Here is a 13,901-nt window from a genome sequence, read left to right as displayed (position 1 = left end):
TTGAAGGAGAAAGCAAAACCTTCACAGATAAGCAAAAGTTGAGAGAATTCAGCAACACTAAACCAGCTTTACAACAAATACTAAAGGAACTTCTCTAGGAAAAGAAAAGACAGCAACAGGAAACAAAAATTCCACAAATGACAAGGCTCACAGTAAAGGTATATATACAGTAAAGATACAAAATCATCCATGCACAATTATACCACCAAAATCAGAAATCATGAGAAGAGGTGGGTACAAATGCAGGACACTGGAGATGAACTTGTAATTAAGAGAACAACAACTTAAAACAATCTCATATACATATAGACTCATATCAAAACTTCAGAATAACTGCAAACCAATAATCTACAATTGATACACAAATAAGGAATCTCTGGAGAAGAAATATATCTCATAGTAAATAAGTGCAAAATCCACCATGAAGGGGGTCATTTGACAGCCTTCTTGGAATGCTGAAGTCTTCTTACATCTGATTCTGATCTCCTCTCCATCAAAGAATTTATGGTAATTATAATTAAATAATGCAACTGTACAATTAAATAATATAGTTCTACAATTGTATTATTAATAACCATTTCTCTCCATGCTACAATGTAAGGTCTATAATGTCTTGTTTATCACATCACCTAGAATGGTGTAATGCCTATATTGAAGAATCAATAAGATGTAACAAATTGTGAGGACATAAAAAACAAAACAAAACAAAACCAAAAAACCCTCATTTCATGCTCTGCAAAAGGAGAGACTCCCATGAAGCCTTTAAAAAGGGATCATCATGCAGCTCAACTTTCTGTTGGATTCCATGCTAGGCAAGCTAACCTTATTCTGCATTGTTAGCACTAGGGGCACCCAACCACCAGCTCAACAAGTCAGCCTCCCTTAGACCCTTGGGCAGCATGGGGCAGTCCATGTGCATGACTGCCTCTACCACAGAGGGCCTGAGTTTGGATTGAGGGGCCAGAAGGAAAAAGCACCACATGCCTCTGTGTGTCTGAGTGAGCCACAAGATTTGTGTACGAAGATAAGCAGGCCAAGGTCTGAGCCACGGCAGCATTTTTATTTCAGATTTTGATAGCTGTTTGTATGCATTGCAAACCAAAACGACATCTTTTTAAAGCTTGTCCATAAAAAAAAAAAAAAAAAAAACAGATGGCTTTTATAGTGAAAAACACGTGTGAAAAAAATCACCTATTTTGATGCGGCACTTGATAATGACAAAACAGCTCACTCTTTAGAGTGCACAAAATGAATGAGGTCTGGGATAAGCAGAAAAAAGGTCAATGCTGTTTTTGTTTTCTTTTAGAATCATTACCTTTTACCATCTTTTAACCATCTATAATAGGCACACTATCATAGGTAACATAGTTAAATTTGGCACTTGTCTAATTTTATGTAAAGATTTGTTTCCATTTTCCTATAGGCAGTCTCTCTTCTTCCTCCCAATCCCACTGTGCAGGTACTATTGGTGCTCCTGTCAATATTTTCAGAAAAAAAAATTTTTTTTTTGTCTTTTTAGGGCCGCACCCACGGCATGTGGAGCTTCCCAGGCTAGGGCTTGAATCAGAGCTGTAACCTCTGGCCTATACCACAGCCACAGCAATGCCAGATCTGAGCCGCATCTGCAAACTGCAGCACAGCTCACTGCAGTGATGGATCCTTAACCCACTGAGCAAGGCCAGGGATTGAAGCTGTGTCCTCATAGTTGCTAGTCAGATTTGTTTCCACTGAGCCACGACGGGAACTCCTCAGAAAGGTTATTTTAAGTGAAATTTCAAGGGTGCACTTGGATGTCATGTGTTTGTTCCCTTTGTATTTCAAACTCCAGGGTTCTTCCCTGACTCCAGGAAGCCTTGGAAACCTTACCCTGGCTCTTTAGACTTTGTCTACTTTAAATAGTTTAACTACCCTTAATTACTTAGAAAAAAAGCTTTAGGATTTTCATAACTTACTACTGGTTTTAATGGGTTGTTAATTTCAGTCTTGTTTTATTTTGTTTAGACAGGGCTGGGTAGGGAAAAAGAAAATAAAGATAACCATATACAGCAGTTAAAAAAAAAAGTTTGTGTAAAAGTTACATTGTAATAAAAACATGCTGTTAAAAGTATAATAATTTAAGTGGAGGTTCTATATCTAGGAAACTAAAAGATATGATAAAATTTCTAACCATGATATATTTATAGTTTGTTTTTTATTCCCAAATATGTTTGCAGTACCTATGTCCTTTAAAAGATTAAACAGGAATTCCCGTGGTGGCACAGTGGTTAACGAATCCGACTAGGAACCATGAGGTTGTGGGTTCGATCCCTGGCCTTGCTCAGTGGGTTAAGGATCCAGCGTTGCCATGAGCTGTGGTGTAGGTTGCAGACGTGGTTCGGATCCCGTGTTGCTGTGGCTCTGGCATAGGCCAGTGGCTACAGCTCCGATTAGACCCCTAGCCTGGGAACCTCTCTCTATATGCCGCAGGGGCGGCCCTAGAAAAGGCAAAAAGACAAATAAATAAATAAATAAATAAAAATAAATAAAAGATTAACATAAAATATGGGCAATAAAATTATGGGGTTTTTTTAGGGCCATATCCACAGCATATGGAGGTTCCTAGGCTAGGGGTTGAATCAGAGCTGTAACTGCTGGCTTATACCACAGCCACAGCAACGCCAGATCCAAGCCCAATCTGGGACCTACACCACAGCTCAGGGAAATGCCGGATCCTTAACCCACTGAGAGAGGCCAGGGATTGAACCTGGGTCCTCATGGATGCTAGTCAGATTTGTTTCCACTGAGCCACAAGAACTCTTAGTGCAGGTGTTTTTTTTAACCTTGTTATGGACTGAATGTGTCTTCCCTCCCCACCCCCACAACCCTAATTCATATATTGAAGCCCTTAAACCTCCCAACATGTTACTGGAAGATGGAGCCTTTGGGAAATAATTGAGTTTGTATGAGATCATGGTGAAGAGAGGATAATGGACTTAGAGACCTTTTCAGAAGAGGAAGAGACTCAAGGTCTCTCTCTCCACCATGGAGGACACAGTAAGAAAGCAGCTGTCTGCAAGCCTGGAAGAGGAACTTCACGAGAACCTGACAACCCCGGCATCCGGATTTCGGACTTCCAGCTCTCACAACTATGAGAAAATGAATTTCTGTTGTTTAAGCCATCCAGTCTGTGGTAATTTGTTATGGGAGCCTGAGCTGAGTAATGCAAAACTGAAAATCTAGCTTTCTCAGTTGAAGTGACACTTTTAAAGACAGAAGAAATTAGAGTTAATGGTAAGTTTAGAAAAGGTGATTTTACGAGTGATTGCACAGGAAACTTCCTAAAGCTATTATTTTATTACAATGCCTTTCTTGAAAGTTTTGTCAGAAAAAAGAGAAAATGCCACTTCTTCCTAAGTGATGGGGTCTATAGCTAGCTGAATCTCTACTGACAGCTCAAGGTACCTAGAAAGGCCTCCTGTATTTGGACCACAGGAATATTTTGGGTTTTTTGTTTTGTTTTTTTTTTTTTGGCTGTGCCCACAGCATACAAAAATTCCCAGGCCAGGGTTCAACCTGAGCCACAGGAGTGACCTGAGCCACAGCAGTGACTATGTCAGATCCTTAACCCACTAGGCCACCAGGGAACTCCAAGAATTATTCCATTCTTAAAAAGCATACGGTAGATCTATGTGCACTAATCTTCAAAAATATCCAAGATTTGTGAGTGAAAAAAGTACATTTCAAAATGACAATAAAGCATTATCCCATGTATGTTAACAACAACAATAAGGAAGTACATATGTGTAATTGGGTAGAAAGCTAGAAGGACATACCTCAAACCAGAAGTAACAGTACTTCCTTCTGGGGAGAGAATGACATTGGAGGAGGGAGAAGAGAGTAGGAGACTTTCATTTTTAACTCTGTATATGAACTAACTATAAACTATACACATACTATTTAGGTTTCCTACCCTCTATGTTGCATAATTAAAAACAAAGAAATAAATCAAAACTTCACACTGGTATAAAAAAAACTAAATATGTGAGTGATAATCTAATTTAGGACCACCCAAATTTCTTTAAAGATCACTATGAAAGTGGCCCCTGGTTGCCTAGTGGGTTAAGGATAAGGTTACTACTATGGCATGGGTTCAATTCCTGGTCTGGGAACTTCTGTATGCAAAAAAAAAAAAAAATTACTATGTAAAACCCCTTTAATGGACAAAATAAAGAACCATATGAATAAAGAGAGAATATATCTTACAGATCTATGAGGGGATTCAATATAGCAAAGATGACACTATTTCCTAAGTTAAAGTATAGGTTTTTATATAATAGGCAAAAGGTAAAAGGTTCTTGGTAGATATCTTTTAGTACTTGATTAACAGTGAAATTTATTTTGGAGTTCCCATCATGGCATAGTGGAAACAAATTCGACTAGGAACCATGAGGTTGCAGGTTCGATCCCTGGCCTCACTCAGTGGGTTAAGGATCTGGCATTGCCATGAGCTATGGTGTAGGGCTTGGATCCTGCATTGCTGTGGCTGTGGTGTAGGCTGGTGGCTACAGCTCTGATTAGACCCCTAGCCTGGGAACCTCCATATGCCGCAGGTACAGCCCCCCCCCCCCAAAAAAAGTGAAATTTATTTCAAATAGGCAAAATTGCCAAATACAATGTTTCCGGAGGTAAGAGGAATAAGTACTTGTTTTCAGCTATATTGCCTCCTTTCCAGCCTGGCTCACTGCCCACACTCCCTGAGGTACCCCTCCGTGCTTCTCCTGACTTGGGTGCCACTCTCTGTCTATCCCTCTCTTGCACCTGTCCCCTTCGCTGGTTTCCTTACCTGATGACTCCTCCAAAAGACTGTACACTCCTTGAGGGGAGAGACAATTTTCCTTGTACCCTGGCACTTAGCACCATGACTACCACAGAGCAATAATGTTTTTAATAAAGCAAAGCAAAATAGAAACTATAGTTCTATGTTTAAAACAGAAAAACCAATTAACAGGGAGTTCCTGTTGTGGTTCAGTGGGTTACAAACCCGACTAGTATCCATGAGGATGCAGGTTTGATCTCTGGCCTTGATCAGTGGGTAAGTTTCTGGCATTGCCGTGAGTTGCAGTGTAGGTCGCAGATGCGGCTCAGATCCTGCATTGCTGCAGCTGTGGCATAGGCCAGCAGCTGCACTCTGATTCAACCCCTAGCCTGGTAACTTCTACATGCCATAGGTCCAGCTCTAAAAAGCAAAAAAGAAAAAAAAAAATCAACGAAATTCAATAGGGATTCCCTAAAATGGGTTAAAATACTAGAAAAATTCAACAGCTACTAAACAAGAAATGTTTACTAAACATAGGGAAAAAAATCACTAATAAATATTACTGGAAAATTGGATATTAGTAAAGAAATAAGCATCTTACATTCATAGCTCACTTGAGCTGATATCTTGTAACAAATTTCAAATGGATCAAAGACCTTTTTAAAAAAAAATCCTATTTTTAAACACTAAGAAAGAAAGGTAAGGTGTTTAAGCCCAGGAATAAACAGAATGAACTCAGGAATGCAGGAACTTGTATGACTAATGAATGGCATCAAAACAAGATGGAAAAGTTCAAATAAGTAAAAATTTTAAACATTTTCATAATGTGTAAAAAAGAAATGTCAAAACAAAAGCAACAATCTAGAAAAACAATTGACCAATCCTTGCTATATAAAACAAATTATTACAAATTCCAAGTTTCCACTTGATAAATGGTTAAAAGTAAATGAGGAAAAGGCAATCAATTATTTTACACAGAAAAAAAGCACAAACTCATAGTCATGAAAGATATTCAAAGTTAAATAAAATATCGTTAAGACTTTTATACACCTTTAAGCTATCAAAAATATTAAACTAATCTATATACTTATTGCTGATAGTGATACAGTATGTTTTTCACCTTTTTAAAGAACAATCCGGCAACATGTAACAGGAGCTATAAAACTGGGGGTATTACATTCTGGGTAATAAGCCATAAGTAAACAGCCCAAATGAACAAAGTTATTTATATAAAGATATTCAATGCAAAAACTTATAAAGCACATCAACTATAATTTAAAAAAAAAAAGAAAGAAAAAGCATTATAAAGCAGAACAATGGAAACCACACAAATATACACAAGAGGGATAGTTAAGCAAACTGGTATATTATACAACAGAATAATTATAGTTGCTATTCTAAGTTGTAGATGAGATTATATAAGCAGAAAAATAGAAGAAAGTACATAGAAAAATGTGGAACACAAAAAGTATATATAATATAAATTATTTGCATTTTGAAAATGTGGGGGAATGTGGAGAGAGAGAAGTCACGTGTTGTGTTCTTTTCCAATAAAGTTTTAAAGAAAATAAAGAGGTCTGGGCATGACCATGGCATAGATCTTGAGCCTGCTGTGAAACTACTACTCAGAGAAAAGAGATTTGGGGCAAATGATTGGAGCTTCCTCTCCTGTGATCTCATCCCGTGATGAGATGCTTAAAATTTTAATTCCAGTAGATGTAAAACTATTATGCTAAGGTAAAAATTATCTTCCCACTGGAGGAGTTCCCATCATGGCACAGCGGAAATGAATCCGACTAGGAATCATGAGGGTTCGATCCCTGGCTTCACTCACTAGGTTAAGGATCCAGCGTTGCCATGAGCTGTGGTGTAGGTCACAGACTCGGCTCGGACCTGGGCTCGGATCTGGCCTTACAATGACTGTGGTGTAGGCTGGCAACTACAGCTCCAATTAGGCCCCTAGCCTGGAACCTCCATATGCCACGGATGAAGCCCTAAAAGGACAAAAGACAAAAAAAATTTTTTTTTTAAATTATCTTTCCACAAACAAAGTTATCTTATAACCCCCACCTCACTCACTTCCACCTACAACTGTTGCTGCAAAACAAGCAGCAAATGGATGGAAGACACATCCAATACCCCCTTCAGCACTGGCCCATCACTCGGCCTCTGGCCCCAGGCAGCCACACAGCCACTGTCTGGTAGCAGGAAGCCTTCCTGGTGGAAAGCAGGATTCCACGGAGCTGACACAATCTGAGAGAAATTTAAACGCAAGGATTGGAGGGTTGCTAAAATATCAGCCGCACCTGGAACTAACATAGAATACTGTAAATCAACGATACTTCAATAGAAAAAAGAAAAAAATATATATCAGCCGAGATTCTATACTCATTTGGCTCTTACAAACAAGACATTACAGGTGTTCAGACCAGAGTCTCAGTGGAGCCCAGTGATTCTCTACCACAAAAAAGGAAATTCTCTCAAGGACACCGACAGCCAAAGTTAAGGGGCATAAGGATGTGGATACGCAAACAAGTGAAGATCTAAAAACAAGTGAGAATCTGAAATTAGATTCTGAGGAGAGGAGGCTTACTTTCCACAGCACATGTGATGCTTATCAGGCATTCCCAAGCCCAGGATGAGGACACAGTACTTCTGTGCCAAGTATTTCTGTGCTTCTTCTAACTTACTGATAACAAGTTCCATCTCTTTTTTCTCTACAAGGCCCCTGAAAAGAAAAAACAATAATTGTGATTAATCCTGGCAAATGTCCCTATTGATTAGTGAAAAGTCAGAAGTATAAACTATTTTGAAAGAAACAAAAATGAGTCCACACATTTCATTCACTTATCTTTTCATTTATTTCATTTGAGCTATGGCAGAGGATGCCTCTCTGAGGCCTTGGATATTTATCACTGCAACCAGCCTCTGAATTTTATGGTGAATTTCCACTTTTTTAAAATAGTCTCTTTAATATATTGTGCTATGTATTCTTAATTTTATACCCAGGCAGTCCTAATTTATATAGAACAGCACACGAATGCCCTACACTACTTTCTAAGGCAGTTAGCAGTCCACTTTCCTGCTGTTTTGCTAAAACAGCCATGAAGACTCTTTCCCACCTTAGCTTGCCCGGGGTTCCTGATGTTACAAAGCTTGGGGCTCAATGTTTGAACTACTCAGTTTGCCCACCCTCAGTTCTGTGTTTGCTAAGGAGGCATTCGCGGACTTCTACTCAGGGAACTTTGGCATCAGTTACAATCACCTTGGCTCCCAGAGAAAACACAGCCCCAGTTCCAACTGAATCACAAATGAACCTTCTAAAAGACAGCCTGTTTATAGCCTACAGCATGCCCAAAGCCTAATTTTAAAAGTTTTTGCAGTACAATAGAGTAGGAAACAATACTGCTAACAATGCATCCCAATAATTGCTATTGCAACCTGAAGTGTCATTAGCTTTGTCCCTGCCTTTTTATTTTCAGAAAGATGTGAGCCGAATGAAATGCATTCTCAACAACAGGGACCACACACTGCCCCTTCTGATGTTAACCACGAGACCGACCACAAGAGGATAAGCTATGGTGGAAGGGGGTGGGTTTGAGGATAGAGGCCTTTCAGCCCCCCTATTTCCTTCAGCAGTACCACCCTCATCCTTCACGCCTGCTTTGCCAAAGCTGCCCAGTAGTTAGTCTCTTCTTCGGCTGTTGAAAACAAAGCAAACCAAACAAGAGCAATGAAGAAATGTTTTGAAACATCTGAGCCAACGGTTCTCAAGTTTTATTTTATGTAAGAATTGCCTGGAGTATTTGCTAAAAGTGCAGATTCCCAATGCCACCCCCTCTTTAAGACTTGAATTCAGTAGATCTGGGTAGAGCCCAGATTTACACAAACCCGGGTATAATCCTCTGGAAAAAAATTTGATAATAATTTCAAGTACCATACAATTGGTCATAAATGTTGATCCAATAATCTCTCTTGGAAATTTAATCTTTTTAAAAAATCATCCCAAGTTAGGGGAGAAATCTTATGCATGAAGATATTCAGTGCAATTATTATTTATCTGTTTGTCTATCAGAAAAACTGGAAACTCCCAAAATATATAAAATAGAGGCATAACAGGTGTCATGATATCAGGGACTGGTACCATGAGTATGATAGCCAGGCACTGTTTAAGGACTTGACATTAATCTAACATATGAGCCCCCGTGAGATTTAAGCCAGGCACCAAAGTTTGTACCCTTAACCACTACACTATACCACCTCATAATAGGTTAATAAGTCATTAACATACAGTGGCTTGATGGAAAGTTATGCCATTATTAAAAATACAATTATGAAGGCTGAAATAACTTGAAAATATTTATGTATAATTTTTTTCTTTTCATTTTAGAATTTCTTTTTATTACTATTTTTTTTGGCCTCATCTGTGGCATATGAAAGTTCCCGGGCCAGGGATCAAACTTGTGCCACACTAGCAACTCAAGCTACTGCAGTGACAATAGCAGATCTTTAACACACCGAGCCACCAGGGAACTCCTCTGGTGTGATGTCTAAAACTGCAAACAAAACTGTACCTGTTAACAGAAGCTGTAAGTCCTAATTACAAATGGATATACTCAGGGGACAAAGAGCAGAGTTGACTGGTAGCGGGGGTGGGCACATCGCACGGTGGTTTAGGCACAGGCTCTGCAGTTATAGAGACCTGAGTTCTAGCCTCAGCTCCACCACTAACTAGGCATGTAATCTCCAGCCAGCTATTTATAAACCTCTCTGAGCCTTATAGCTTCTTCGTCTGTAAAATGGGGATAAGGCTTCTTCTTCTGGAATTAGGGCTTTTAGTCATTGGAAACCATCAAAGGGTATCTTTGCTATCCTTCTATATTTTTTCCTCTTCCCGATCACAAGTTGTAGGCTTTCTTTCCTCCCAAGTGCCAGCTACTTCTCATCTAATCTGGATGATAACTGTAAAGTGAGTGCTGCTATTATCCCCATGTTATAGCTCACTAGTTTGACTGAAATTAATTTGTTTTCTTAAAGTTATTTATGTCCAGTAATTTCAATGTAATTTATATTTGTTTCTTTTTCTTTCTCTTTTTTTTTTTTTTTGGCTGCCCTGTGCGGCATATGGAGTTCCCAGGCCAGGGTCAGATTTGAGCCGCAGTTGCGAGCTGCACTACTGCGGCAACAGTGGATTCTCCAACCCACAGTGCTGGGCTGGGGATTGAACCCGCATCCCAGCACTCCAGAGACATGGTGCCACAGCAGGAACTCCTTGTTTCTATTATAATAAACCAGCTGACTATTGGAAGCCTGAAAATGAAAAGTTACACTTTTTTTCTTAGAATAACACCACAGAATCATTAAATTAAGGCTTAGATTTTTCTTTGCTATTCTGTTACTGATTCCTTCTAAGAAAATCTACCATATACCACTGTGTTCTAATAAGTTTTGGTATATTTTGGAGTTCCCGTTATGGCTCAGTGGTTAACAAATCCAACTAGGAACCACGAGGTTGCAGGTTCAATCCCTGGCCTCACTCAGTGGGTTAAGGATCTGGCGTTGCTGTGAGCTGTGGTGTAGGTCACAGACATGGCTCAGATCCTGCATTGCTCTGGCTGTGGTGTTGGCTGGCAGCTACAGCTCCAATTGGACCCCTAGCCTGGGAACCTCCATGTGCCAAGGGTGTGGCCCTAGAAAAGACAAAAAAAGACCAAAAAAATAAATAAATAAGTTTTGGTACATTTAAAAAATAACCAAGAAGCCTTTCTTCTCTGTTATCTACTCCTATAAATTAAGAAACGAAACAATGTCTCTGCTTGATTAGCAAGAACTCACGGAATTAGAAAACACCATGCAAAATATAAGCTAATGTGCTACTAAAGCCTGTTAAGTTTCTTCTTGGGAAACGGTAAGACTCCTCACGCCTTTGGAGCCCACAGCCGGCTTGAGCCCATTTGCTTGCTACCATGGAAACATTTCAAGTTCTCTGGCTGCTCTGCTGGATGCTGCATGTTATAATGGCTTTATTGGAGCAGCAGTGTGAATTATTTACTTGGTTCTTTACGAAACTGCTATCCAAATACATTTATCTACCCATAAAATGTTTTTCAAACTGCTTGATTAGGCAAGGATTCTGCATTTTGAAAACATTCTACAGATATAAACTGATGACTCCACCCAGCCTTCCGAACAGCTAAATTGTTGGGTTGGTTCCACATGTACTGGGGAGGGCAGCCCAGGCACTGGGAAAGCTCCATGGCTTGCAAAGGTCACCAAGCCTGAGAGGCATTGTTCTGCTCTGAACTCTGAGTTCTCAGATTCTTGCCCTGTACAGCTCTGAGCCACCTCCACCTAAAGTGATTAAATTCTTCATACGTAGCTTTTGTTTTCTTCAGCCATATGGACTATCAGTTTGGTCATATCTGTTAATTTTTTAAATTCTTAGGTTTTTTTTTTTTTTTTTAATAGATGCTTACAAACTCTTTTGCAAGAACTCTTTAAGCATAAAAAACACAGGAACAATATCTATACCTGCACTGTCCAAAGTGGTAGCTGTGAGCCACATGTAGCTATTGAGCACTTACTGTGGCTAGTTTGAATTGAGGTATATAATTGTAACACAGATACCACTTCAAAGACTTACTACATACAAAAATGTAATTCATCAATAACTTCATAACACGGATTACAGGTTGCAGTGATAATGTTTTTGAACTATTAGGTTAAATAAAATATATTTTAAAAATTAATTTTACCTATATCTTTTTATATTTTAAAAATAAAGCTATGAGAATATTTTATTTTATTTTATTTTTTGCTTTTTTAGGGCCGTACCCGAGGCGTATGGAGGTTCCCAGGCTAGGGGTCCAATTGGAGCTGTAGCTGCCGGCCTACACCACTGTCACAGCAACAAGGGATCTGAGCCATGTCTGCGAGCTACACCACAGCTCACGGCAACGCTGGATCCTTAACCCACTGAGCAAGGCCAGGAATCAAACCTGCAACCTCATGGTTCCTAGTTGGGTTCGTTGACCACTGAGCCATGACAGGAACTCCCAGAATATTTTAAATTACATAAGTGGCTCTCACGTATTGGGCATACTCTTTAACTGGGCAGCATTGGTCTATATTATTTTGAACACTTAGTTAACAGAATAACCATCTGAATTATTCAGTGAGCTTTAAAACTGGTAAACTCCTCACTGTAAAATGTTTTAGCATACTCCCAAGATTTTAAGATTTCCACAATCTTGGTATCCTAGACAAAAGTTAGTTTTAATACTGGCAGTGATAAAACTTTTAAAGTACACTAGAGATTATCATACTAAGTGAAGTAAGTGAGACAAAGACAAACAACATATGATATCCCTTTTATGTGGAAAATAAAAAAAGGATACAAATGAATTTATTTGCAGAACAGAAACTGACACACAGACTTTGAAAACAAAGTTATGGTTACCAAAGGGGACAGGTGGGGGGGGCATGGACTAAGTTTGGGATTGGCATATGCACACTGCAGTATAGGGAATGACTGGCCAATGGGGACCTGCTCTATAGCACAGAGAACTCTACCCAGTATTTTGTGATAATCTCTATGGGAAAAGAATCTGAAGAAGAATAGATATGTATATATGCATAGCTGAATCACTTTATTGTACAGCAGAAATTATAACGACATTGTAAATCAACTATACTTCAATAAAACTTTTTTTAAAAGTGCACTATAAAAATCCTACTTACACCATATAGCTTTTGGGTTCCTTCTCAAATGAGATTTTTTCCAAGAAATAATATAAATAGTACAACAACGCCATAAGGAAATTGTCAAGATACTTATTCCTATGGGGAAATCAAAAGAAAAAAAAAATGATGACATATTTCAAACATAAAGCTTGTCATAAAAAATATATGGGTATACAACATAAGAATGAGTAGAAACATTATCATACCTATAACATAGCTAATTTACCATTTAAAATTCTATCTACTAACTGTTGAAGATATAAGAAATCTAATTTTTGTAAGCAAAACTTTTTGGGATGTCACACACTGATTATAATTTTGCTTATCAATTAGTTTTGTTTTGGTTTGGGTTTTTTTGGCTGTACTCATGGCATGCGGAAGTTGCGGGGCCAGGGATCAAACCTGTACCACAGCAGTGACCTGAGCCACAGCAGTGACAATGCCAGATCTTTAACCACTAGGCCGCCAAGGAACTCCCAATTTTTTTTTTTTTTTTTTTGGCCACACCCACGGCATGTGCAAGTTCCTGGGCAAAGGATCAAATCCGTGCACAGCTGCAGCAACACGAAATCCTTAACCCGCTGCACAAGGGAACTTCCTAGTTTTCTTTTTTTTTTTTTTTTTTTTGCTATTTCTTGGGCCACTCCCGCAGCATATGGAGGTTCCCAGGCTAGGGGTCTAATCAGAGCTGTAGCCACTGGCCTACGCCAGAGCCACAGCAACGTGGGATCCAAGCCGCGTCTGCAACCTACACCACAGCTCACGGCAATGTCGGATCGTTAACCCACTGAGCAAGGGCAGGACCAAACCCACAACCTCATGGTTCCTAGTTGGATTTGTTAACCACTGCGCCACGACAGGAACTTCCTAGTTTTCATTTTTAAAGTTTTTTTATAATACAGGTACTTTATGGTTTAAAAAATGCACATACAAAAATAAAATTCAAAAAAAAAGAAAATAAGGAATTTCCTGGTAGCTCAGGGGGTTAAGAACCTGGTGTTGTCACTGCTGTGGCTCAGGTTGCTGCTATGGCATGGATTCAATCCTTGGCCCTGGAACTTCTGCCAAAGAAAAATAGAAAAAACAAAAAGTAAATAAATAAGGTACATAAATGTAGCAAGTAAAAAGTCTCTTCCCTCACACCTTTGTCACCATCCTACTCCTTATTAGTAGTCACTATTAAGAATTTGGCTCAGTGGTTAACGAATCCTACTAGGAACCATGAGGTTGCGGGTTCAATCCCTGGCCTTGCTCAGTGGGTTAAGGATCCGGCGTTGCTGTGAGCTGCTGTGTAGGTTGCAGACGCGGCTCAGATCCCGAGTTGCTGTGGCTCTAGCGTAGGCCAGTGGCTACAGCTCTGATT

The 13,901-nt window shown here is 39.3% G+C and overlaps 1 protein-coding gene across 21 annotated transcripts in view; it reads right to left on the bottom strand.

The window, feature by feature from the left end:
* The window catches only part of PPP1R36 (protein phosphatase 1 regulatory subunit 36), a 55,613-nt gene that overhangs the window by 26,479 nt on the left and 15,233 nt on the right, over positions 1–13,901 (bottom strand). For 19 of the 21 annotated variants that reach the window (XR_014810961.1, XR_014810959.1, XR_014810958.1 and 16 more), the window contains 2 exons: positions 12,536–12,634; positions 7,389–7,523 (listed from right to left, as the gene is read on the bottom strand). Coding sequence is in view for 7 of the 21 variants with exons in the window: in XM_001926455.6 (XP_001926490.3) it covers positions 7,389–7,523; positions 12,536–12,634 (234 nt within the window). In the remaining 14 variants the exon portion in view is untranslated. The remainder of the gene's footprint in view (positions 1–7,388; positions 7,524–12,535; positions 12,635–13,901) is intronic. The other 2 variants (XM_084969496.1, XM_084969495.1) reach the window with 1 other exon arrangement.

The sequence above is a fragment of the Sus scrofa genome, chromosome 7 (genome assembly GCF_054392235.1).
Source record: "Sus scrofa isolate SSC_HxYL_T2T_F1_AM1 chromosome 7, Sscrofa_HxYL_maternal_Yorkshire_Landrace_v2.0, whole genome shotgun sequence".
Taxonomy (NCBI): Eukaryota; Metazoa; Chordata; class Mammalia; order Artiodactyla; family Suidae; genus Sus; species Sus scrofa.
The sequence above is the reverse complement of the archived record's forward strand: the minus strand, read 5'-3'. Positions and strand labels throughout refer to the sequence as shown.